Source organism: Mauremys mutica, chromosome 1 (assembly GCF_020497125.1).
Source record: "Mauremys mutica isolate MM-2020 ecotype Southern chromosome 1, ASM2049712v1, whole genome shotgun sequence".
In the NCBI taxonomy this organism is placed as follows: domain Eukaryota; kingdom Metazoa; phylum Chordata; order Testudines; family Geoemydidae; genus Mauremys; species Mauremys mutica.
Genome location: NC_059072.1, coordinates 373,838,868 through 373,864,503, shown reverse-complemented (window position 1 = coordinate 373,864,503; position 25,636 = coordinate 373,838,868). Strand labels below are relative to the sequence as shown.

At 69.9% G+C, this 25,636-nt stretch overlaps 1 protein-coding gene across 1 annotated transcript in view; it reads left to right on the top strand.

Moving 5' to 3' along the window:
• Nucleotides 1-25,636, top strand: part of LOC123363367 (kielin/chordin-like protein) — a 26,819-nt gene extending 1,183 nt beyond the window's left edge. Inside the window, exons 2-24 of the mRNA XM_045004264.1 lie at nt 35-217; nt 691-861; nt 1,029-1,205; nt 2,936-3,018; nt 3,194-3,367; nt 3,842-4,024; nt 10,828-11,098; nt 11,725-11,807; nt 13,293-13,386; nt 13,716-13,883; nt 16,943-17,025; nt 17,209-17,329; nt 17,847-17,929; nt 18,594-18,693; nt 19,269-19,357; nt 19,858-19,960; nt 20,489-20,631; nt 20,975-21,147; nt 21,661-21,772; nt 22,142-22,243; nt 22,476-22,640; nt 24,242-24,542; nt 25,302-25,636. Of these exons, the coding sequence (XP_044860199.1) occupies nt 35-217; nt 691-861; nt 1,029-1,205; nt 2,936-3,018; nt 3,194-3,367; nt 3,842-4,024; nt 10,828-11,098; nt 11,725-11,807; nt 13,293-13,386; nt 13,716-13,883; nt 16,943-17,025; nt 17,209-17,329; nt 17,847-17,929; nt 18,594-18,693; nt 19,269-19,357; nt 19,858-19,960; nt 20,489-20,631; nt 20,975-21,147; nt 21,661-21,772; nt 22,142-22,243; nt 22,476-22,640; nt 24,242-24,542; nt 25,302-25,519 (3,380 nt within the window). The 3' untranslated portion in view covers nt 25,520-25,636. The remainder of the gene's footprint in view (nt 1-34; nt 218-690; nt 862-1,028; nt 1,206-2,935; nt 3,019-3,193; nt 3,368-3,841; nt 4,025-10,827; nt 11,099-11,724; nt 11,808-13,292; nt 13,387-13,715; nt 13,884-16,942; nt 17,026-17,208; nt 17,330-17,846; nt 17,930-18,593; nt 18,694-19,268; nt 19,358-19,857; nt 19,961-20,488; nt 20,632-20,974; nt 21,148-21,660; nt 21,773-22,141; nt 22,244-22,475; nt 22,641-24,241; nt 24,543-25,301) is intronic.

The window sequence follows — 25,636 nt, the reverse complement described above, 5'->3', positions numbered from 1 at the left end:
CCGGCACCCCCCAACCACCCCTTTCTCCTCCCAGAGCCCCCGGCTGGCTGCCTTTACGCGGGCGTCTCCTACCAGCACACGCAGCGATTCTACCACCCCTCGGACTCCTGCCGCCACTGCATCTGTGCCAACGGGGCCGTCACCTGCCAGCGCCAGCCTTGCGCCCCCGTTCTCTGCACCCACCCCCTGCAGCAGGACTGCTGCCGTTCCTGTGATGGTACCCCCCGACCCCCTGAGCCCCCCGCTGGGCCCCCCACGGACCCCTGGTCCCACTGGGGCCCCCATGGGCTTCCCTGAGGCCCCTGCTGACACCCCCTGCCTCTGTGTTCTGCACCCACCCCCTGTGGCAGGACTGCTGCCGCTCCTGTAACAGTGCCCCCCCGAGTCCCCTGCTGGGCCCCCCACAGGGCCCCCTGAACCCCCTGCTGGGCTCCCCAAGTCCCCCCCATGGGGGCCCCCAGCCTCGGCCCTCTGTGCCCACCCCCTACGGCAGAACTGCTGCCGCTCCTGTGACAGTCCCCCCCGAGTCTCCTGCTGGGCCCCCCAAGCCCCCTGCAGCCCCGTGCTCTGCTCCCCCCTGCAGCAGGACAGCTGCCTCCTACAACAGGAACACCTCCCCACGGCCCCTGCCCCACGTCTCTGCTCCTGCCCTGCTCTCGTGCCCAATGCCATTGCCCGCTCTGCCCCCAGGCTGCCTGTACCAGGGCAAGGAGCTGCCCAATGGGGAGCAGTTCCCGGACCCCGCGGAGCCGTGCCGTGTCTGCACCTGCTGGGAGGGCAGCATCTCCTGCCAGCCCAGGACCTGCCCGCTGCTCCAGTGCCCCTTCCCTGCCCGGGGGCCGTGCTGCCAGGTCTGCGAAGGTGGGTGGGGCGTGGGCAGAGGTCAGGCTGGGCTAACCCAGGGGGGTGCTGGGCTCCACCAGCCGGTGTGCCAGGGTTGGGGGGTGGGTCAGTCCCTGGGGAGCGTCTTGGGCTCTCACCCCACAGCAGCGCCTGGCACCGGGCTCACTCTGTCCGGCCCCCCACAGGCTGCGAGTACCTGGGCGAGGGTTACCTCCATGGCCAGGAGTTCCCAGACCCCCAAGACGCCTGCGGCCACTGCACCTGCCTCCGTGGCTTCGTCACCTGCACCAAGACGCCCTGCGACCCGCCAGGCTGTCGCCACCCCACCAGTCCCCCTGGCCAGTGCTGCCCCGTGTGCCAGGGTGAGTGGGGCTCGGGGGAGGGCAGGCACCGCATGGCGAGGCCACTCTCCGCCACCACTGGGGAACCGCAGTCCTTGTTAAAGAGAAGGGGTACGGCCAGCGCCCCCCAGCCGCATGGTGTCCCTCATTCCTGACCCTCAGCCCGCTGCTAGCCAGCCCTGGGCTCCCCCGGTGCCCCTCAATCTCAACCTGCAGCCCCTGCTGTCCTAGCTCTGCCCCCTCCCAGCCTCACTGGTGCCCCTCACTCCCGACTCACAGCCCCCTACCAGCCCAACCCAGCTCTGCCCCCTCCCAGCCCCACTGGTGCCCCTCACTCCCGACTCACAGCCCCCTACCAGCCCAACCCAGCTCTGCCCCTCCCAGCCCCACTGGTGCCCCTCATGCCTGACCAGCCCTGGGCAGAGCCATGGGGCAGGGTGGAGCCAATCGATGGCTCCAGCGTTTCCGTTCCTCACGGGCACCACAGGCAGGCCTGGGCCGGTACTGGGCAGAACTGGTTCGGCCATTCCCAGTGACGTGGCAGGCGCCGGGGAGGGGTGGGAGGGTGGCCCAGTGGTTAGGGCTCGCGTGGGGTGGAGGAGGCTGGTTTTACTCCCGCCCTGCTGCCGATGCCTTGCTTGACCCTGGGCAGGTTCTGGGCCTCAATCTCTGGCCTGGCCACTGTGACCCTGCCCCCCCCCGCCCTGAGCGCAGCCTGAGGTGACACCGGCCCCGACCCCCCCGGCCTGCACCCCCCTCTGAGCGGAGCCTGAGGCGATGCCGGCCCCAGCCTGGCCCCGACCCCCCCGAGCAGAGCCTGAGGCAACGCCGGGCCCGACCCCCCCCCCAGCGGAGCCTGAGGCGACGCCGGCCCCGGCCTGGCCCCCCCCCCGAGCGGAGCCTGAGGCGACGCCGGCCCCGGCCTGGCCCCCCCCCCGAGCGGAGCCTGAGGCGACGCCGGCCCCGGCCTGCACGCCCCCCCCCCCGAGCGGAGCCTGAGGCGACACCGGCCCTGGCCTGGACCCCCCGAGCGGAGCCTGAGGCGACACCGGCCCTGGCCTGGACCCCCCGAGCGGAGCCTGAGGCGACGCCGGCCCCGACCCCCCCGAGCAGAGCCTGAGGCGACGCCGGCCCCGACCCCCCCGAGCAGAGCCTGAGGCGACGCCGGCCCCGACCCCCCCGACCCCCCCGAGCGGAGCCTGAGGCGACGCCGGCCCCGACCCCCCCGAGCAGAGCCTGAGGCGACGCCGGCCCCGACCCCCCCGAGCAGAGCCTGAGGCGACGCCGGCCCCGACACCCCCCCCACCCCCCCCGAGCGGAGCCTAAGGCGACGCCGGCCCCGACCCCCCCGACCCCCGCGAGCGGAGCCTGAGGCGACGCCGGCCCCGACCCCCCCGACCCCCCCGAGTGGAGCCTGAGGCGACGCCGGCCCCGACTCCCCTGACTCCCCCGAGCGGAGCCTGAGGCGACGCCGGCCCCGACTCCCCTGACTCCCTCGAGCGGAGCCTGAGGCGAGGGCAGGCACAGGCTGGGTTGGGGGCGTTGCTGGCTCTACGGCGGGAAGGTGCTGGGCCTGGGGCCGGGCGCAGGATCGGGGCCAGATCTCCCACGGGCTGGGGGGGCTTGGGATTGGCGGGTGTGTGGGGGGGACCTGGGATGTGGGGGTCACAGTGTGGGGGGCTGGTTCTCCCCTGCCCTCAATTATTCTATGATTCCCCCCCCCCAATGTCTTTCCTCCCCTCCGGTGCCAGGCTGCCACTTCCAGGGCCAGGACCTCGCGGACGGAGAGACCTTCCCGGCCCCTGGCGGGTGCTGCGAGCAGTGTCGCTGCCTGGTACGTGGCAGGCCCTGTGGGCAGAGGGCCGGGCACCGCTCCGGGGGCGCAGGGAGCCTGGCACAGGGCTGGGGTTGTGCCGCGGGGTGGAGCCCGAGGGGAGCGGGGGCACTAGGGGGGGCTCAGCATGGCAGGGGACCTGCCCCCCTCACCGCCGTGCCCTGCCCTCTTGCAGCAGGGAGAGGTGTCCTGCGGGCCCCTGCCCTGCCCTGGGGTGACGTGCCCCCACCCGGCCGTGGGCCCCTGCGACTGCCCCGTGTGTGACGGCTGCAGCTTCCACGGGCGAGCGTGCAGCAACGGAGAGCGCTTCCCCGACCCCCACGATGCCTGTCGCCTCTGTTCCTGCCTGGTGAGTGCCCCGGGTCCACCCCTGAAATGCAGCCAGCTCTGGGGAGGGGCCGAGCAGCAAACAACGCCACCCGGTGCTGGGGACGGGGGTCGCAGTCCTGGCACCAACCACCTCTGCTGGGGGTGCTAGAGTCACCCCGGGGCCTGGCCCAGGACAGTGGGCGGGGCCTGGCCCAGGACAGTGGGCCGGGAATAGCCACATGCAGGCAGGGCCTTGGGCTCGGCTAAGGCAGTTTCTCCAACAGCACAGTGCCCACTAGTGCCACCCTGGAGCCAGCACTGAGTGCCAGGAGAGGTGCCCCACAGAACTAACCCCTCCCCACGGGTTCCCCAGTGCTGGCCCGGCCCTGCCTGTGGGCACCGCGGGGGCTTGAGGCCCCAGGGACGGGCTGCTGGCTCAGGGGAGGCTTTCGGTCTCTTGCCTGCCAGGCCGGACGCCCGGCCAGATGTGATGCCAGCGGCTCTTGCCCCGCAGGATGGCAGCGTGACGTGTGTGCCCGCGCCGTGCTCCCCCGCCCCCTGCCGGAACCCTGTCGCCCTGCCCGGCCAGTGCTGCCCCCAATGCTCCGGCGCCTGCCGCTACCAGGGCCACCTCTACGAGAGCGGGACCACCTTCCGCCCCCCAGGGGGGGACCCCTGCTCCACCTGTACCTGCCTGGTGAGTGAGTCCTCCCGCGGTGCCCGCCTGCTCCACCTGACACCCCCCAACCTCCACCCGGATCCCCCTCCGACCCCTGCCCCGATACACCCGGATCCCCCCGACCCCCGCTCAGTTCTCCCCTCCGACCCCCGTCCTGATACACCCGGACCCCCCCGACCACCAGTCAGTTCATCCCTCCGACCCCTGCCCCGATACACCCGGATCCCCCCGACCCTCGCTCAGTTCTCCCCTCCGACCACCGTCCTGATACACCCGGATCCCCCCGACCCTCGCTCAGTTCTCCCCTCCGACCCCTGCCCCGATACACCCGGATCCCCCCGACCCTCGCTCAGTTCTCCCCTCCGACCCCTGCCCGGATACACCCGGATCCCCCCGACTCCCAGTCAGTTCTCCCCTCCGACCCCTGCCCTGATACACCCGGATCCCCCGGACCCTCGCTCAGTTCTCCCCTCCGACCCCTGCCCCGATACACCCGGATCCCCCCGACCCTCGCTCAGTTCTCCCCTCCGACCCCTGCCCTGATACACCCGGATCCCCCCGACCCCCAGTCAGTTCTCCCCGCCTACCCCTGCCCTGATACACCCGGATCCCCCCGACCCCCAGTCAGTTCTCCCCTCTGACCCCTGCCCTGATACACCCGGATCCCCCCGACCCTCGCTCAGTTCTCCCCTCCGACCCCTGCCCTGATACACCCGGATCCCCCCGACCCCCAGTCAGTTCTCCCCTCCGACCCCTCCCCCGATACACCTGGATCCCCCTGACCCCCAGTCAGTTCTCCCCTCCGACCCCTGCCCTGATACACCCGGATCCCTCCGACCCCCAGTCAGTTCTCCCCCCCCCCCCCTGCCCCGATACACCCGGATCCCCCCGACCCTCGCTCAGTTCTCCCCTCCGACCCCTGCCCCGATACACCCGGATCCCCCCGACCCTCGCTCAGTTCTCCCCTCCGACCCCTGCCCTGATACACCCGGATCCCCCCGACCCCCAGTCAGTTCTCCCCTCCGACCCCTGCCCTGATACACCCGGATTCCCCTGACCCCCCGTCAGTTCTCCCCTCCGACCCCTGCCCCGATACACCCGGATCCCCCCGACCCTCGCTCAGTTCTCCCCTCCGACCCCTGCCCTGATACACCCGGATCCCCCCGACCCCCAGTCAGTTCTCCCCTCCAACCCCTGCCCTGATACACCCGGATCCCCCCGACCCCCAGTCAGTTCTCCCCTCTGACCCCTGCCCTGATACACCCGGATCCCCCCGACCCTCGGTCAGTTCTCCCCTCCGACCCCTGCCCTGATACACCCGGATCCCCCCGACCCCCAGTCAGTTCTCCCCTCCGACCCCTGCCCCGATACACCTGGATCCCCCTGACCCCCAGTCAGTTCTCCCCTCCGACCCCTGCCCTGATACACCCGGATCCCTCCGACCCCCAGTCAGTTCTCCCCTCCAACCCCGGCCCCCATACACCCGGATCCCCCGACCCACGCTCAGTTCTCCCCTCCGACCCCTGCCCCGATACACCCGGATCCCCCCGACCCCTGCTCAGTTCTTCCCTCCGACCCCTGCCCTGATACACCCGGATCCCCCTGACCCCCAGTCAGTTCTCCCCTCCGACCCCTGCCCCGATACACCTGGATCCCCCTGACTCCTGCTCAGTTCTCCTCTCCGACCCCTGCCCTGATACACCCGGATCCCCCCGACCCTCGCTCAGTTCTCCCCTTCGACCCCTGCCCTGATACACCCGGATCCCCCCGACCCCTGCTCAGTTCTCCCCTCCGACCCCTGCCCCGATACACCCGGATCCCCCTGACCCCTGCTCAGTTCTCCTCTCCGACCCCTGCCCTGATACACCCGGATCCCCCCGACCCCCAGTCAGTTCTCCCCTCTGACCCCTGCCCTGATACACCCGGATCCCCCCGACCCCCAGTCAGTTCTCCCCTCTGACCCCTGCCCTGATACACCCGGATCCCCCCAACCCTCGCTCAGTTCTCCCCTCCGACCCCTGCCCTGATACACCCGGATCCCCCCGACCCCCGCTCAGTTCTCCCCTCCGACCCCTGCCCTGATACACCCGGATCCCCCCGACCCTCGCTCAGTTCTCCCCTCCGACCCCTGCCCTGATACACCCGGATCCCCCCGACCCTCGCTCAGTTCTCCCCTCTGACCCCTGCCCTGATACACCCAGATTCCCCCGACCCCCAGTCAGTTCTCCCCTCCGACCCCTGCCCCGATACACCCGGATCCCCCCGACCACCAGTCAGTTCTCCCCTCCAACCCCTGCCCCGATACACCTGGATACCCGTGACCCCCCGAAAGTTCTCCCCTCCGACCCCTGCCCTGATACAGCCGGATCCCTCCGACCACCAGTCAGTTCTCCCCTCCGACCCCTGCCCCGATACACCTGGATCCCCCCGACCCTCGCTCAGTTCTCCCCTCTGACCCCTGCCCTGATACACCCGGATCCCCCCGACCCTCGCTCAGTTCTCCCCTCCGACCCCTGCCCCGATACACCCGGATCCCCCCGACCCCCAGTCAGTTCTCCCCTCCGACCCCTGCCCTGATACACCCGGATCCCTCCGACCCCCAGTCAGTTCTCCCCTCCGACCCCTGCCCTGATACACCCGGATCCCCCCGACCCCTGCTCAGTTCTCCCCGCCGACCCCTGCCCCGATACACCGGGATCCCCCAGACCCCTGCTCAGTTCTCCCCTCCGACCCCTGCCCCGATACACCCGGATCCCCCAGACCCCAGCTCAGTTCTCCCCGCCCACCCCTGCCCCGATACACCCGGATCCCCCTGACCCCTGCTCAGTTCTCCCCTCCGACCCCTGCCTTGATACACCCGGATTCCCCTGACCCCCAGGCAGTTCTCCCCTCCGACCCCTACCCCGATACACCCGGATTCCCCTGACCCCCAGTCAGTTCTCCCCTCTGACCCCTGCCCCGATACACCCGGATCCCCCCGACCCCCAGTCAGTTCTCCCCTCCGACCCCTGCCCTGATACACCCGGATTCCCCTGACCCCCAGGCAGTTCTCCCCTCTGACCCCTGCCCCGATACACCCGGATTCCCCTGACCCCCAGTCAGTTCTCCCCTCTGTCCCCTGCCCAGATACACCCGGATCCCCCCGACCCCCAGTCAGTTCTCCCCTCCGACCCCTGCCCTGATACACCCGGATCCCCCCGACCCCCAGTCAGTTCTCCCCTCCGACTCCTGCCCCGATACACCCGGATTCCCCTGACCCCTGCTCAGTTCTCCCCTCCGACCCCTGCCCTGATACACCCGGATCCCTCCGACCCCCAGTCAGTTCTCCCCTCCAACCCCTGCCCCGATACACCCGGATCCCCCCGACCCTCGCTCAGTTCTCCCCTCCGACCCCTGCCCCGATACACCCGGATCCCCCCGAGCCTCGCTCAGTTCTCCCCTCCGACCCCTGCCCTGATACACCCGGATCCCCCCGACCCCCAGTCAGTTCTCCCCTCCGACCCCTGCCCTGATACACCCGGATCCCCCGGACCCTCGCTCAGTTCTCCCCTCCGACCCCTGCCCCGATACACCCGGATCCCCCCGACCCTCGCTCAGTTCTCCCCTCCGACCCCTGCCCCGATACACCCGGATCCCCCCGACCCCCAGTCAGTTCTCCCCTCCAACCCCTGCCCTGATACACCCGGATCCCCCCGCCCCCCAGTCAGTTCTCCCCTCTGACCCCTGCCCTGATACACCCGGATCCCCCCGACCCTCGCTCAGTTCTCCCCTCCGACCCCTGCCCTGATACACCCGGATCCCCCCGACCCCCAGTCAGTTCTCCCCTCCGACCCCTGCCCCGATACACCTGGATCCCCCTGACCCCCAGTCAGTTCTCCCCTCCGACCCCTGCCCTGATACACCCGGATCCCTCCGACCCCCAGTCAGTTCTCCCCTCCAACCCCTGCCCCGATACACCCGGATCCCCCCGACCCTCGCTCAGTTCTCCCCTCCGACCCCTGCCCCGATACACCCGGATCCCCCCGACCCCTGCTCAGTTCTCCCCTCCGACCCCTGCCCCGATACACCCGGATCCCCCTGACCCCCAGTCAGTTCTCCCCTCCGACCCCTGCCCTGATACACCCGGATCCCCCTGACCCCCAGTCAGTTCTCCCCTCCGACCCCTGCCCCGATACACCTGGATCCCCCTGACTCCTGCTCAGTTCTCCTCTCCGACCCCTGCCCTGATACACCCGGATCCCCCCGACCCTCGCTCAGTTCTCCCCTTCGACCCCTGCCCTGATACACCCGGATCCCCCTGACCCCTGCTCAGTTCTCCCCTCCGACCCCTGCCCCGATACACCCGGATCCCCCCGACCCCCAGTCAGTTCTCCCCTCCGACCCCTGCCCTGATACACCCGGATCCCCCCGACCCCCAGTCAGTTCTCCCCTCTGACCCCTGCCCTGATACACCCGGATCCCCCCAACCCTCGCTCAGTTCTCCCCTCCAACCCCTGCCCTGATACACCCGGATCCCCCCGACCCTCGCTCAGTTCTCCCCTCCGACCCCTGCCCTGATACACCCGGATCCCCCCGACCCCCTCTCAGTTCTCCCCTCCGACCCCTGCCCTGATACACCCGGATCCCCCCGACCCTCGCTCAGTTCTCCCCTCTGACCCCTGCCCTGATACCCCCCGATCCCCCCGACCCCCGCTCAGTTCTCCCCTCCGACCCCTGCCCTGATACACCCGGATCCCCCCGACCACCAGTCAGTTCTCCCCTCCAACCCCTGCCCCGATACACCTGGATCCCCCTGACCCCCGCTAAGTTCTCCCCTCCGACCCCTGCCCTGATACAGCCGGATCCCTCCGACCACCAGTCAGTTCTCCCCTCCGACCCCTGCCCCGATACACCTGGATCCCCCCGACCCTCGCTCAGTTCTCCCCTCCGACCCCTGCCCTGATACACCCGGATCCCCCCGACCCCCAGTCAGTTCTCCCCTCCGACCCCTGCCCTGATACACCCGGATCCCTCCGACCCCCAGTCAGTTCTCCCCTCCGACCCCTGCCCTGATACACCCGGATCCCTCCGACCCCCAGTCAGTTCTCCCCTCCGACCCCTGCCCTGATACACCCGGATCCCCCCGACCCCTGCTCAGTTCTCCCCGCCGACCCCTGCCCCGATACACCGGGATCCCCCTGACCCCTGCTCAGTTCTCCCCTCCGACCCCTGCCCCGATACACCCGGATCCCCCTGACCCCTGCTCAGTTCTCCCCTCCGACCCCTGCCCCGATACACCCGGATCCCCCTGACCCCTGCTCAGTTCTCCCCTCCGACCCCTGCCTTGATACACCCGGATTCCCCTGTCCCCCAGGCAGTTCTCCCCTCCGACCCCTGCCCCGATACACCCGGATTCCCCTGACCCCCAGTCAGTTCTCCCCTCTGACCCCTGCCCCGATACACCCGGATCCCCCCGACCCCCAGTCAGTTCTCCCCTCCGACCCCTGCCCTGATACACCCGGGTTCCCCTGACCCCCAGGCAGTTCTCCCCTCTGACCCCTGCCCCGATACACCCGGATTCCCCTGACCCCCAGTCAGTTCTCCCCTCTGACCCCTGCCCCGATACACCCGGATCCCCCCGTCCCCCATTCCGTTCTCCCCTCCGACCCCTGCCCCGATACACCCGGATCCCCCCGACCCCCAGTCAGTTCTCCCCTCCGACTCCTGCCCCGATACACCCGGATTCCCCTGACCCCTGCTCAGTTCTCCCCTCTGACCCCTGCCCCGATACACCCGGATCACCCTGATCCCTGCTCAGTTCTCCCCTCCGACCCCTGCCCCGATACACCCGGATTCCCCTGACCCCCGCTCAGTTCTCCCCTCTGACCCCTGCCCCGATACACCCGGATCACCCTGACCCCTGCTCAGTTCTCCCCTCCGACCCCTGCCCCGATACACCCACATCCCTCTGACCCCTGCTCAGCTCTCCCCTCCGACCCCTGTGTGACGGAGCAGGGAGCAGGGGAGTTACATTCGGGATGAGAAGAAATCTACCTGGGCTGTAACCAGGAGGGGGGTTGGGAGAATTCACACCTGCCTGGGAGACTGAACAAAGGGAGGAGGGGGAAGAGAGCTGCTGGGGGGATTTTTGGTTTCAGTTTGGGCTGGGGGGTGCAGTGCAGGGAACCCCAACTGGGGTCTAAGCTCCCTGAACCCCCAGAAGGACCAGATTGAGGGGTCCTGGCTGTGCCTACAAGCTCGGCTGTAGCCTGCGTTCCTATTGTCCAATCAACCTTCTGTTTCACTGGCTGGCTGAGAGTCACTGTGAGTCCCAGGAGGAGGGGTGCAGGGCCCTGACTCCCCCATACGCCGTGACACCCTCCCCTGATACACCCGGATCCCCCCGTCCTCCGCTCAGTTCTCCCTTCCGACTCCCGTCCCACTCTGCCTGGATCCCCCCCGGCTGACCCTCACCTCAATCCCCCCCAACCCTGATCCCCCGACTTCTGCTGGGTTCCCCCCTCTGATCCCTTCCCCACTCTAGTCAGATCTGCCCTTTCTGACCCCCTCTTGGATTCCCCCGGATTCCTCCTGCTCCCCCGGATACACCCCTCCAAACCCCACCTGGTTCCCTCCCTCCACCTCCTCGCCCCTGCTCGGACCCCCCACAACTGGTGCTCCACCCAGATCGCCCCAATCCCCCCACCCCCGATCACTGTCCAGCTCCTCCCAGATCCCCCCCCAGCCCTGCTCCTCTCATTCACCCCCTGCTGTCTCAGTACCCCCCCCCCACCGTCCCTTGCAAGCCCCCCCCGCAGGCTAACAGCCCCATGGGCCCGCAGGACGAAGCAGTGACGTGCCAGCGCGAGCCCTGCCCGCAGCAATGCACCCACCCCGTGCCGCCCGCCACCCCCTCCTGCTGCCCCGACTGCGACCGCTGCCTCTTCGAGGGCCAGGAGCTCGCCAGCCGCCAGGCCGTCACCCCGCCCTCGGACCCCTGCCAGCGCTGCCATTGCCTGCATGGCAACGTGCTCTGCACCCCCGTCCTGTGTCCCCAGGCCGCCTGCGCCAGCCCCGTCCGGCGCCCGGGCCACTGCTGCCCTGAGTGCCCAGGTGAGGAGCCCACTGCCTCTCGGGGGCCCCGGGCACGGCGCTGCCTCCTCCTGCCTTCTAGCTGCTGCTGCGGGCGGCTGGGCGGGTTCGGGGGCAGCAGAAGCCACAGAGGTGCCAGCTGAGCTGCCTCCACTAGGGGGCGCTGCTGGCAAGGCATAGCCCGGGGGATGGGGGAGTACAGCCAGGGGCAGGGGACTGGGGGGAGGAGGGGGAGAGCCAGGGGGATGGGGGAGGGCCAGGCCGGGGCGGGGAGCAGGGGCAGGAGGCTGGCGAGAGGAGGGGCACAGCCCAGCCGGGAGCTTGGGGGAGAGCCAGGGGGCTGGGGGAGGGCCGGGCCGGGGCGGGGAGCAGGGGCAGGAGGCTGGCGAGAGGAGGGGCACAGCCCAGCTGGGAGGTTGGGGGAGAGCCAGGGGGCTGGGGGAGGGCCGGGCCGGGGAGCAGGGGCAGGAGGCTGGCGAGAGGAGGGGCACAGCCCAGCTGGGAGGTTGGGGGAGAGCCAGGGGGCTGGGGGAGGGCCGGGGGGACGGGCAGCCCCCTGCAGTGGCTCACTTCAGCACATCTGGCCAGGGCGAGAGGGCAGCAGGGGCGGCAGGCCGGGCGGGCACTGACCCCGCTCTCTGTCTCAGTGTGCCGGCACGGGGGGCAGGAGTATCCCGAGGGCTCGCACTGGCCGTCCCCGACGGAGCCCTGCCAGCTGTGCTCCTGTGCGGTAAGAGTCCCCGAGAGCCCCCGCCCCCGTCTGTCCGGGCCCCGCCCGTCTCCCCGGGCTGCGGTGGGAGCTCACTCCCTGGCGGGACCAGCCCAGGCGCCCGGGGGCTCAGTGCCGCAGTGGGCAGCGGGGCGGTCACCCCCCCCAGGCCAAAGCTGAACCCAGCTCAGCAGGCTGGCTCGGTGCCGGGCATTCATGGCCCAGGTCAGGGCGGGCGTCAGCCAGACCCCCCAGTGCCACGCCGGTCCAGGGTGCCAGGGATCCGGGCACTAACACCACGTGGGCTGGGGCCACCAGGTTCCTGGGGGGCTGGGGCGGGGACTGTGTGTGCAATGCCCATGAGCACCAGCTAGTTCTTCCCTCTGGGGAGAGCCCCCCACGGCCTCTTTGCTGTGCCCCGGGGGTACTGACCCCGCCTGGGCATGTGTGGGTTACAGCGCCCCGGTGCCCCCCGTCTCTGTGCCTGGAGAGGCAGGTGTCATGGAGTCCCTGGGCGATGCTCTGGAACTGCTCCCCACAAAGCCAGGCAGGAGCTCACCCGGCTTCACCTTCCTGGGTCTGGCCTTGGAGCAGTCAGCATGTGCCCCTCCGTGCGCTTCCCCCAGCGAGTCCGCCCAGGCGGGGACCTGGGGCAGCCACAGGGTCCTGCCCCCCCACTCCGCAGCCAGACGGGACTCTCAGCCAGCCAGTAACACAGGTTTATTCGATGACAGGAACAGGGGCTAAACCAGAGCTTGTAGGTACCGCGAACCGGACCCCTCGGCCGGGTCTGTTCTGAGGGGCAGTGAGCCAGACCCCCACGTCTGCACTTCACTCCCCGTCCCCAGGCAGCTCCAGACTGACCCCCCCAACCCCTCCTCTCTGGCCTTTGTCTCTCCTGGGCCAGGAAGTCACCTGACCTCTTTGTTCACCTTTAGCCACCCCCTTGCAGGGGGAAGGGCCCCGGCCATTTGTTGCCGGGAGACAGAGTGTCGGCCATTTATGCAGGCTGGAGACTTAAGAAAGGCATATGGGGAAACTGAGGCACCCACCCAGTATTCAGAGGAAACATTAAGAACAGCCCCACTCGGTCACAGCAGGTTGGACCCGGCTGTCCTGGCCCCGCCTGGGCGTGTGGGTCCCAGGATTTGATTGTTTTGCCACATTTTGCAGGTGTTTGTCCAAGCCCCCAAAGCGGCGCTGTCCTGGGCCTGGCGACAGGCCCCCCGGCTGGGCTGGGCTCGCTGGATATTTTTCACGAGGTGGCAGCCAGCGGGGATTTGGTGCAAATGTTCCGCCCAAACGCCGCTGGTCAGCGAAGACATGGCCCAGACCAAGGGCGTTCGACCTTCGACCCTGGGCACCGGCACCTGCAGCTGGGGGAAGAGCCCCATCTACCCATTCCCCAGCCCCGATCTCCAGCCCCGGTTCGTGCTCCAGACGGAGGGGGCGTATCCCAGGCCAGGGGCTCCCCCCATGCTGACGGCTTTGCCTTTTCCCCCTCAGGGTGGGGACGTGCTCTGTGTGATGGCCCCGTGCCCCCTGCTGACGTGCCCCCACCAGGTGATAGAGCCCGGGGACTGCTGCCCCCGCTGCAAAGGTACCACATGCCCTGGCCACTGCCCGCCCAATGTCCCCCAGGTGGCATCGGGCCTATCCCTTTGAGAGAGCTGGGTCATCTGCATAACTCCGCCCCAAACAAGTGGTCCGTATCAGTCAATAATGACTTGTTAGCATGGGTGGTCGGCGACTTCTGTTGGTCCATATTGGGCCAGTAGTGCCCGCCCGGACAGGCCGCTGCAGGCTCTGGCGTGGGGCAGTGGGCGCCCATTGGTCCGTATCGACCTGATGCTCCTGTGTGATGGACCGTGCAGAAGGCACAGGCGTGACATTGGTGTGTCTGACCCGCTGCTCTCCCGGTGCCCGCAGGCTGCATGTACGATGGGGAGGAGCACGCCAATGGCACCAGCTGGTTCTCTTCCCCCTGCGTGTCCTGCCTGTGCATCCACGGCATCGCCACCTGCGCCCAGATCCGCTGCCTCGGCTCCTGCCTCCGCCCCGTCCAGGTGCCCGGGGAATGCTGCCCACTGTGTGCAGGTGCGAGGGCGGGAGGGGAGGGGGCCCAGGGGGCCCAGAGGTGGGCAGCTGCTGCAGAAGAGGGCCCGGGGGCTGGAGCCGGGGAGTCGTAGAGTCGAAGGCTGGACGGGACTGTCTGACCCAGACAGGCCCCAGGGGCCGGAGCTCTGCTGGGCGTGTCCGGCTGTGCACACGTTAGTGCCCCAGGGACGTCCTCGTGCCCGGTGGCCCCGTGCGCGCCCAAGGATCACAGCCTGGCGCTGGGCATGTGGAGTCGCTTATCGACTGTGAGCCCTGGATCCTGCCCAGCGTCTCCGCTCTGCGGCCTGCTGGGGGGACTTGGCATTTGGCTGCATTGACCCGTTTTGTTTGAGCGGGCCCAGCGGGCCAGGCGAGGCAGATGGCACCACGGGACGCCCCTCCTCAGCAACGTTAACTTCCCTGCCCCCAGGCTTTGCATCGGCCACAGGCATTATCAGCAGTGGTTCTACACTTGCTGCTTCTTTGACGACTGGCTGATCGGGGAGCCCGGACTCCTGGGTTCTGCCCCCGGCTCTGGGAGAGGAGTGGGGTTTAGTGGTTAGTGGGGCGGGGCTGGGAGCCAGGACTCCTGGGTTCTGTCCCCGGCTCTGGGAGAGGAGTAGGGTTTAGTGGTTAGTGGGGCGGGGCTGGGAGCCAGGACTCCTGGGTTCTGTCCCCGGCTCTGGGAGGGGAGTGGGGTTTAGTGGTTAGTGGGGCGGGGCTGGGAGCCAGGACTCCTGGGTTCTGTCCCCGGCTCTGGGAGAGGAGTAGGGTTTAGTGGTTAGTGGGGCGGGGCTGGGAGCCAGGACTCCTGGGTTCTGCCCCTGGCTCTGGGAGAGGAGTGGGGTTTAGTGGTTAGTGGGGCGGGGCTGGGAGCCAGGACTCCTGGGTTCTGTCCCCGGCTCTGGGAGAGGAGTGGGGTTTAGTGGTTAGTGGGGCGGGGCTGGGAGCCCGGACTCCTGGGTTCTGTCCCCGGCTCTGGGAGGGGAGTGGGGTTTAGTGGTTAGTGGGGCGGGGCTGGGAGCCAGGACTCCTGGGTTCTGTCCCCGGCTCTGGGAGGGGAGTGGGGTTTAGTGGGGCGGGGCTGGGAGCCCGGACTCCTGGGTTCTGTCCCCGGCTCTGGGAGGGGAGTGGGGTTTAGTGGTTAGTGGGGCGGGGCTGTGAGCCTGGACTCCTGGGTTCTGTCCCCGGCTCTGGGAGAGGAGTAGGGTTTAGTGGTTAGTGGGGCGGGGCTGGGAGCCAGGACTCCTGGGTTCTGTCCCCGGCTCTGGGAGGGGAGTGGGGTTTAGTGGTTAGTGGGGCGGGGCTGGGAGCCAGGACTCCTGGGTTCTGCCCCCGGCTCCGGGAGGGGAGTGGGGTTTAGTGGTTAGTGGGGCAGGGCTGGGAGCCCGGACTCCTGGGTTCTGCCCCCGGCTCTGGGAGGGGAGTGGGGTTTAGTGGTTAGTGGGGCGGGGCTGGGAGCCAGGACTCCTGGGTTCTGTCTCCGGCTCTGGGAGGGGAGTGGGGTTTAGTGGGGCGGGGCTGGGAGCCAGGACTCCTGGGTTCTGCCCCCGGCTCTGGGAGAGGAATGGGGTTTAGTGGTTAGTGGGGCGGGGCTGGGAGCCCGGACTCCTGGGTTCTGCCCCCAGCTCTGGGAGAGGAGTGGGGTTTAGTGGTTAGTGGGGCGGGGCTGGGAGCCAGGACTCCTGGGTTCTGCCCCCGGCTCTGGGAGAGGAGTGGGGTTTAGTGGTTAGTGGGGCGGGGCTGGGAGCCCGGACTCCTGGGTTCTGCCCCCAGCTCTGGGAGAGGAGTAGGGTTTAGTGGTTAGTGGGGCGGGGCTGGGAGCCAGGACTCCTGGGTTCTGTCCCCGGCTCTGGGAGGGGAGTGGGGTTTAGTGGTTAGTGGGGCGGGGCTGGGAGCCAGGACTCCTGGGTTCTGTCCCCGGCTCTGGGAGGGGAGTGGGGTTTAGTGGTTAGTGGGGCGGGGCTGGGAGCCCGGACTCCTGGGTTCTGTCCCCGGCTCTGGGAGGGGAGTGGGGTTTAGTGGTTAGTGGGGCGGGGCTGGGAGCCAGGACTCCTGGGTTCTGTCCCCGGCTCTGGGATGGGAGTGGGGTTTAGTGGTTAGTGGGGCGGGGCTGTGAGCCCGGACTCCTGGGTTCTGTCCCCGGCTCTGGGAGGGGAGTGGGGTTTAGTGGTTAGTGGGGCGGGGCTGGGAGCCCGGACTCCTGGGTTCTGTCCCCGGCTCTGGGAGAGGAATGGGGTTTAGTGGTTAGTGGGGCGGGGCTGGGAGCCCGGACTCCTGGGTTCTGTCCCCGGCTCTGGGAGAGGAGTAGGGTTTAGTGGTTAGTGGGGCGGGGCTGGGAGCCAGGACTCCTGGGTTCTGTCCCCGGCTCTGGGAGGGGAGTGGGGTTTAGTGGTTAGTGGGGCGGGGCTGGGAGCCAGGACTCCTGGGTTCTGCCCCCGGCTCTGGGAGGGGAGTGGGGTTTAGTGGTTAGTGGGGCGGGGCTGGGAGCCCGGACTCCTGGGTTCTGTCCCTGGCTCTGGGAGGGGAGTGGGGTTTAGTGGTTAGTGGGGCAGGGCTGGGAGCCAGGACTCCTGGGTTCTGTCTCCGGCTCTGGGAGGGGAGTGGGGTTTAGTGGGGCGGGGCTGGGAGCCCGGACTCCTGGGTTCTGCCCCCGGCTCTGGGAGAGGAGTGGGGTTTAGTGGTTAGTGGGGCAGGGCTGGGAGCCCGGACTCCTGGGTTCTGCCCCTGGCTCTGGGAGAGGAGTGGGGTTTAGTGGGGCAGGGCTGGGAGCCCGGACTCCTGGGTTCTGCCCCCGGCTCTGGGAGGGGAGTGGGGTTTAGTGGTTAGTGGGGCGGGGCTGGGAGCCCGGACTCCTGGGTTCTGTCTCCGGCTCTGGGAGGGGAGTGGGGTTTAGTGGGGCGGGGCTGGGAGCCCGGACTCCTGGGTTCTGCCCCCGGCTCTGGGAGGGGAGTGGGGTTTAGTGGTTAGTGGGGCGGGGCTGGGAGCCCGGACTCCTGGGTTCTGCCCCCGGCTCTGGGAGAGGAATGGGGACTGCCCTGAGTGGGGTTTCTCCCCAGACTGCATGTTCGAGGGCCGGCCGTACAGCCCCGGGGAGAGTTTCCAGCCGTCGCTGGACCCCTGCGAGATCTGCACCTGTGAGGTAAGGGAACAGGGAGCCTCCCGCACTGTACACGCGCCCTGGGGGTGCTGCAGCTTTGGGGGTCTGCTCTCCCGTCGGGAGTCTTTTGGGAGACTCATCAGGGAGGGGGTCATTCCAGCGGGGCTGGCAGGGGCTGTGCTGTGAGGGGGCGGTAACCAGCCTGGCCTCTGCCTTCCCTTCCAGCTGCTGGCGGCCGGGGGGCCGCACGTGCGCTGCTACCGCAGACAGTGCCCCAGCCTGGTGGGCTGCCCCAGGAGCCAGCTCCAGCCGCCCGGGCCGCACCACTGCTGCCCCACCTGTGCCCGTGAGTACCCTGTGGGCACGTGCCAGGGCATGGCACAGGGCGGGCATCGCTCTGGAACACCCCATGCCTACCCCCCAGCACTCCCTGCTGGGCCAGACCGGGCTGGAGTCTCCAGGAGCTCCCCCCACGGCCAGTGCCCTCACCTCACTCCCCCCAGCACCCCCTGCTGGGCCAGACCGGGGCTGGAGTTCCCAGGAGCTCCCCCCATGGCCAGCGCCCCTCCCCCCCAGCGCCCCCTGCTGGGCCAGACCGGGGCTGGAGTTCCCAGGAGCTCCCCCCATGGCCAGCGCCCCTCCCCCCCAGCGCCCCCTGCTGGGCCAGACCGGGGCTGGAGTTGCTATGAGCTCCCCCCATGGCCAGTGCCCCTCCCCCCAGCGCCCCCTGCTGGGCGAGGCCGGGGCTGGGCTGTTTCCCGTCACACGGGTGTCTGGCCCTGGCTCCCTCCAGCAGGGTGGGGCTGGCTCCGTGCCCCGGCCCCTGGCCCGGTCCCTCACCCTGCTGTCTTTGTGCCTTGCAGAGGCCTTGAGTAACTGCACGGCCGAGCTGGCCGGGAACGAGCTCCAGGCGGCCGACGACCCCTGTTACACCTGCCAGTGCAAGGTACGTGGGGGGCTGCTCTGTCCCTCTGCCGGGCAGCGGCTGCCTGGGCGCCTGGCTCAGCTGAACGTGGCCCCGCTGTGTGGTCAGACCCCCCAGGCCTGTGCCTGCTGCAGGGGGGTGTGGACACCTCCCTCCCTCAGCCCTTCGCATCCCAAGCTTGCCCCACTGGGCTGTGCCATGCAGCCACTTCTGGGGCGGGCCGGGGAGGCTTGTAACAGCGCAGTCATTCGGGGAACGAAGAGTCTCGTCTCCGCTGCACACGGCGCCTCAGGGCGAAGGGAAATGAGCTGCCTGCCCCCCATGTCACCCCCACCACCACCCTGACTATGGGGTCAGTGCGGAGTGCAGGGGAGAGCGCCCCCTCCTGGGCCCCTGCCCTATTCCCTCGGAGCCATGGGGAGCACGCTGGGGGCAGCCCATCTCCCCATGGCTCCCCTGCCGGACCCCTCCCCTCTCACCCCATTAGCAGCAGGCCTGGCCAAGAGAGCATGGTTGGGGGGCGCTCAGCTCTGGGCGCTGGCCTCCGTATGCACAGCCGCCCCCGGGGTGTGTGTGCAGGGGGTGCCATGGCCCCGTCCCAGGGGTGTGTGCCCATCCCGCGGCCCCGTCCCGGGCTGGCACCTGTGCCATGGCTGAATCCCGGCCCCCGCTCTTCTCATTGCAGGATCTCACCTGGGTGTGCGTGCGCCAGGGCTGCCCGCAGCTCAGCTGCCCCCTCACTGAGCAGTTCACCGCCCAGGGCGCCTGCTGCCCCGTCTGCGACGGTGACGTATGGCCAGCGCCCACTCGTGCCCAGAGGCCTTGCCGATGGGCACCTCAGCGCACATTTCGTTGGGGAGGGGAGGGGGAACAGCATGGCACCAAAAAGCGGGGGGCTGGGATCTGGGGATCCCTGCGTTCCAGGCAGCAGCTTCCCCCCCTTCTCAGCTGGGCACGGAGCCCTGTGGCTGAGGTGCTTGGAGCTGGCCACAGGACAACTGCCCCTTCTGGGACAGCAGAGGCCAAGCGGGCAAGGGGGACCCCGAGGCAGTGACCTTGGGTTAGCTTCCCCCAGCTCTGTCTGTCCAGGCACCCGTCCCTGCAGACAGACAGCACAGCACTAGCTCTGAGCCCCGCCCAGCCCAGGGCTGATAACTCTGAAGCCTAGTGATGGCTATGTACCAGTCAGCACAGGACTGACAGTGTGAGAATCCCCTCCCGTCCCATCATGTGGCCCCCCCGGGAACCGTCCTGCTCTGTCATTGGTACAGCTGCTCACAGGATGGCTGTCTGCCCACGCAGTTCCCAGTGCCCATCCCCGTGGGACTGGGGACAGCGGCTGACACCCCCCCCCTTGCAGAGTGCGTGATAGAGACTGGAGGGCGCCGGGTGTCGGACGGTGAGAGCTGGACGGACAGCGAGGACGACTGCATCAGCTGCACCTGTAATGTAAGCCCTGGCCTGGCCCAGTGGGGCAGCCCCCACCCCGTCCCAGTGCGCCTGTGCCCTGGGGCATCCCCTCCCCCCACCTGGTGCATCTGTGCCCTGGGGGCTCCCTTCCCGCCCCCAGCCTGGCGTGTCCGTGTCCAGCGATTCCCCAGGCGCCAGGCAGGGAGGGGAACCCAGGAGTCCTGGCTCTGTGGCAGGGATCGCTGGACAGGCCATGTGACACCTTGCTTGGGCTGCCCCCTCCCGGCCAGCGGGAGCGCGGTACCGAACCGGGAGGGGGCGTGCCCGCCTGTGTGCCTGCGAGGCCAAGGGGTGTGTTTGGGGGGCAGAGGGCAGGAAAGGACGGAGCAGCCCCCCTGCAGCAGGCGTGCCCTCTGCAGACTGGCTACCGTGCCCTGTGCGCCGTGGGGGTGCCTGGCCGGGGGCAGGGGGCAGAGCGCTGCCAGGTGCTGTGCCCAAGGGCCCGGTGCCCCCTCCTCTCTGGTGTCTCTGCCGTGCAGCGGGGCCACGTGGAGTGCCACATCGCAGAGTGTGAGCCCGTGGAGTGCCAGGGCGGCCTGCGGAGGGTGCGGATGCCCGGCTCCTGCTGCTACGAGTGCCAAGGTAGGAGCTGCTCCTGGTGGGCTGGCCAGGTGCAGGGCCCACGTCCCAGGAGAGGAGAGGTGCCAGACCAGTGACTCCCCGATGCCAGGCTCCCTAGGGGCGGGGGGGTGCCCAGTTCGGTGCCAGCCCCTCGCTGGCAGATCCCGGAGGGCAGCACGGAAGAGGTTAGAGGGGCTATGCACAGACGGCGCATTCGGCTGCGTTGGTGCCAGTCTGAGCGGGGTTAATTCACAGCCTCTGCGGTGAGGCTGACCAGTGTCCACCCTACACCCCAGATGGGGAAACTGAGGCACGGAGCAGGGAAGGGGCCAGTACTGGGATGTGCTCTGCTTGAATCACCAGCTGTGCTGCCTTCCGCATTCACACTACCAGGCGGCACACCGGCCCCTCGCTGGGCGGGCCAGGCCTGGTGCCCCTGCCTGCGCCGTGCCAGTCCTGCCCCCTTGTCAGGACCCAGCGCTGCCCCCAGGCCGCTGTCTTCTGGACCTGGGGGATCCCCACAGTGCTGGCTCCATCCTCTGCCCCCAGACCCGGATGGCTGCTGCTCCTACCAGGGCCAGCGGTACCAGGCCAGCGAGCACTGGCAAGTGGACACCTGCACCACCTGTACCTGCGTCTCCGGGGAGGTGCACTGCCGGAGCCAGCGCTGCCCCCCAGCTGCCTGCGCCGCGGTGAGTGGGGCGCTCGGGGGGGGCCCTCCCTCTCCCCGCTGGTCGAGCTCCTTGGCTGGCTTCCCCTCCAGCCCATGGGGGGCGCGTCAGGGGCCCCGGCGAGGACTGGCCTTGCCCATTGGGGTGGGAGTGGTGTCCCATTGCCGGGGGTCATTGTGCCACCCCATTACCCCGGGGGGGTCCCATAGCCAGGCCGGGGGGGGGCACCCAGGGTGGAAGCCAGCTGCAGGCGTGCCGGGGCCGGGAGGGGGATGGGAGAGGGACAGCCAGCCGTGGGCATTGCAGGGACAGGAGGGGGCAGAGGCTGGCACCCGCAGCCCCGTAACGGCCCCTGTGCGCCCAGGATGAGACACCCGCGCTAACGCCAGGCATGTGCTGCCCTCGCTGCCTGCCCCGCCCCGCCACCTGCCTGGCCTTCGGCGACCCGCACTACCGCACCTTCGACGGGCGGCTGCTGCACTTCCAGGGCACCTGCACCTACGTCCTGGCCCAGGACTGCCGGGGGGGCGACTTCAGGTGAGAGGGGCGTGGCTGACACGGGCAACAGCCCCAGGGACAGGCGCCGGGGGGGGAGTGGGGCCTAGTGGTGAGAGCTGGGGGCAGGGCCCAGGACTCCTGGGTTCTATCCACAGCTCTGGGAGGGGAGGGGTTAGAGCAGGGGGCTGGGAGCCAGGACTCCTGGGTTCTATCCCCGGCTCTGGGAGGGGAGTGGGGCCTAGTGGTGAGAGCTGGGGGGCAGGGGCCAGGACTCCTGGGTTCTATCCCCAGCTCTGGGAGGGAAGTGGGGCGTAGTGGTTGGAGGTTTGGAGCCTGGACTCCTGGATTCTATCCCCGGCTCTGAGAGGGGACGGGTTAGAGCAGGGGGCTGGGAGCCAGGACTCCTGGGTTCTCTCCCCGGCTCTGGGAGGGGAGTGGGGCCTAGTGGTTGGAGGTTTGGATTCTGTTCCCAGCTCTGACCCTAGCCCACCGAGGAAAGCCCCCCCACTCACAGCCCGGCCTACTGACCGTGGGCCCGTCTCCTGCCCGCAGCATCCACGTGACCAATGACGACAGGGGGCGCCCGGGCGTGGCCTGGACCAAGGAGGTGACGGTGCAAGTCGGGGATGCCGTGGTGCAGCTGCTGCAGGACTGGCTGGTCAGGGTGAGACAGGCAACGCTGCCGGGCCGGACACCCAGTGCCCCCCGAGCCTCTGCCCGCCACTGCCCGGGGTGGAGCCGGGGCTGGAGCCCGCGCTGGGCGGGGCAGCTCGGGGCTCTGGTTCGGTTACGGGGAGGTCGCCCGGAGCCCGTGCTGGGCGGGGCAGGGCCCTGGTTTGGTTACAGGGAGGTCGCCCGGAGCCCACGCGGAGCAGGGCCCTGATTCGGTTATGGGGAGGTCGCCCGGAGCCCACGCGGAGCAGGGCCCTGGTGCGGTTGCGGGAGGTCACCTGGAGGCAGGAGGGAGCCAGGCTGCACAGGTGGGACCCCGGTGTCCTGTGGTGCCCGCTGAGCCCCTGCCCTCCGCTCCCAGGTGGACGGCCAGGTGGTGACGCTGCCCTTCCTCAAGGAGCCCCACCTCTACGTCGAGCGCCAAACCAACACTGTCCTGCTCAACACCAACATCGGGGTGAAGGTAACGGCCGGGCGTGGGGTCCTCTGCCTGCTGCTGCCCGCTGGGGTGCCGTCGGCGGGCCCCCAATCCAGGCTGCGCCAGTGGGAGGGCGCTGCCACGCGGACATTGCAGACCCCTCCTGGCGGTGCCCGATCCAGCCCTGGGCCTGGCAGGCGGAGCGGCACATGACCAGCAGCAGGCTGGGCTCTGTGCCCTGCATTGCGGGGTGCTGCCCATCTCCCCTCTCCCCCAGGTGCTGTGGAGCGGGCGCTCACAACTGGAGGTCAGTGTGCCTGGCACTTACAAGGGGCACACGTGCGGCCTGTGCGGCGACTTCAACGGGCACCCGCAGGACGACGCCCGCCTGCGCTCGGGGCAGCTGGCCCGTGCCGAGGCCGCCTTCGGCAACAGCTGGAGGGTGAGCGGGGGCCGGGCGGGGCCGCCCCAGGAGCAGAGAGATGGGTCCTGTGCCTTCCCCCGGCCTGGCTCCCTTCCTCCCATAACGCCCCCCCACCCCCCGGCCTGGCTCCCTTCCCCACCATCATTGCCCCCGGCCTGGCTCCCTTCCCCACATCGTCCCCCCCGGCCTGGCTCCCTGCCTCCCATAAACCCCCCCCAGCCTGGCTCCCTTCCCTGCCATCATCCCCCCCGGCCTGGCTCCCTTCCCCACATCGTCCGCCCCGGCCTGGCTCCCTTCCCCGCCATCATTGCCCCCGGCCTGGCTCCCTTCCCCCCATCGACCCCCCCGGCCTGGCTCCCTGCCTCCCATAACGCCCCCCCACCCCCGGGCCTGGCTCCCTTCCCTGCCATCATCCCCCCCGAGCCTGGCTCCCTTCCCTGCCATCATCCCCCCCGAGCCTGGCTCCCTTCCCTGCCATCATCCCCCCCGAGCCTGGCTCCCTTCCCTGCCATCATCCCCCCCGGCCTGGCTCCCTTCCCCACATCGTCCCCCCCGGCCTGGCTCCCTTCCCCCCATAACCCCCCCGGCCTGGCTCCCTGCCTCCCATAAACCCCCCCGAGCCTGGCTCCCTTCCCCGCCATCATTGCCCCCGGCCTGACTCCCTTCCCCCCATCGACCCCCCCGGCCTGGCTCCCTTCCCCCCATCGACCCCCCCGGCCTGGCTCCCTTCCCTGCCATCATCCCCCCCCCGGCCTGGCTCCCTTCCCCACCATCATTGCCCTCGGCCTGGCTCCCTTCCCGCTATCGTCCCCCCCCGCCCCGGCCTGGCTCCCTTCCTCCCATAACGCCCCCCCCCCACCTGCCTGGCTCCCTTCTCTGCCATCATCCCCCCCGGCCTGGCTCCCTTCCCCACATCGTCCCCCCGGCCTGGCTCCGTTCCCCCATAACACCCCTCAGCCCAGCTCCCTCACCCCCCATCACCCCCCAGCCCAGCTCCCTCACCCCCACATTGCCACCCAGGCCTGGGCCGGCAGAGGAAGCTCTCAGCATCCCTCGGGGGCAGTGGTCTTCAACCTTTTTCGTCTGGCGGGTGCCGGATGACGAGCCACCGAGGACCGTGGCCGGCGGACGAGCATCCGCTGAAATGCCGTCGAAAATCAGCGGCATTTCGACGGCGACGCCTCTGGGTGACGCTGCTTGTTGGCAGCATTTCAGCAGCTGCTGGTCCGCCAGAGAGTACATGGGCGCACCTGGGCACCCCAGCGGGCACCGCGTTGGGGACCATTCCCGTCACGACCCCCAGGTGCCCCGGAATGAGGGCTGCGACCCCTGGCTAGGGGGGATTTGAGGCAGAAGGGAGACACCCATGGGAAGGAGGCAGCCAGGACACGGGCTCCCTGCAGCGCCCCCCAGTGCCACACCAGGGCATTGGAATTAGCACTGACTGCCAGGGGAGAGCGCCCCCTGCTGAGCCCCCCACTCCCTGCAGGACTGCGCCCCCCAGTGCCACCATGGAGCGCTGGCCCCCCCAGCCCCTGCTCTCCCTGCCTGCAGCCCCCGGAGACCCAGGCGGCTGCCATGCCCAGGCTGGGTGGGTGCTGACGGCGTCTCTGGGGCAGGTGCCGAGCGGGAACGGCACGGGCGGGCCGTGCGCCGATGGGCGAGATGTGGATCCCTGCAAGGAGGCCGGCTACCGCGCCCGCAAGGAGGCCAACGCCCGCTGCAAGGTGCTGAAGTCGGGGGCATTTGAGCCCTGCCACCCCCTGGTGCCCCCGGAGCCCTTCTTCGCCGCCTGCGTCTACGACCTGTGCGCCTGTGGGGCCGGGGCCGACCAGTGCCTGTGCGACGCGCTGGAGGCCTACGCCGCCCTGTGCCGCCGGGCCGGGCTGGCTCTGCGCTGGCGCTCACCCACGCTCTGCGGTGAGGGGGGGTCAGCGCTTCCCTCGCAGCCCCGGCCCGGCACTGACCCCCCAAGTCGGGGGGCAGCCCCTGGGCTGGCTCAGAGCGGGGGGAGCCCCTGGGGGGGCAGGCACTGGGCTGGCTCAGAGCGGGGGGAGCCCCTGGGGGGGGCAGGCCCCAAGCTGGCTCAGGGTGGGGGGAGCTCCTGGGGGGGCAGGCTCTGGGCTGGCTCAGAGTGGGGGGAGCCCCTGTGGGGGGCAGGCTCTGGGCTGGCTCAGATTGGGGGGAGCCCCTGGGGGGACAGCCCCTGGGCTGGCTCAGGGCGGGTGGAGCCCCTGCGGGGGGCAGGCCCGGGGCTGGCTCAGGGCGGGTGGAGCCCCTGGGGGGGGCAGGCCCAGGGCTGGCTCAGAGCGGGGGCAGCCCCTGGGGGGGCAGGCCCGGGGCTGGCTCAGATTGGGGGGAGCCCCTGGGGGGGCAGGCTCTGGGCTGGCTCAGATTGGGGGGAGCCCCTGGGGGGGGCAGGCCCGGGGCTGGCTCAGGGTGGGTGGAGCCCCTGGGGGGACAGGCCCTGGGCTGGCTTAGGGTGGGGGGGTGCAGAAAGGGGCAGGTGGTGGGCACAGCCCCACCCCCTGAGGAAATTCAGGCCGGCCCCATGGCTGTGGGGGCATTCTGGCGTCTCACCCTTGGGGCTGAGCCTGGGGTGAGGGGAGAGGCAGGTCCGAGGTCTGCTCCCCACCCCCGAGCCCTGCACTGACCCCCCCCCCCTCCATCTCCCCGCAGCCGTCGGCTGCCCCCAGGACCGGGGCTACGTGTTCGACGAGTGCGGCCCGCCCTGCCCCAAGACGTGTTACAACAAGGACGCGCCGCTGGGGGCCATCGAGTCGCGCTGCTTCACGCCCTGCGTGCCCGGGTGCCAGTGCCCTGCCGGGCGGGTAGAGCACGAGGCCCACTGCATCCTGCCCGAGGCCTGTCCCCGGGTCGTCTACGGCAGCCTCTGAGCCCCCGAAGCCCCTGCCCCCGGGACCCCCGCGCCCTCCGCCATGGCCCCGGGGCCGGCCACCCTCCCTGCCACAGCCCCCGGGACCCCCGCGCCCTCCGCCATGGCCCCGGGGCCG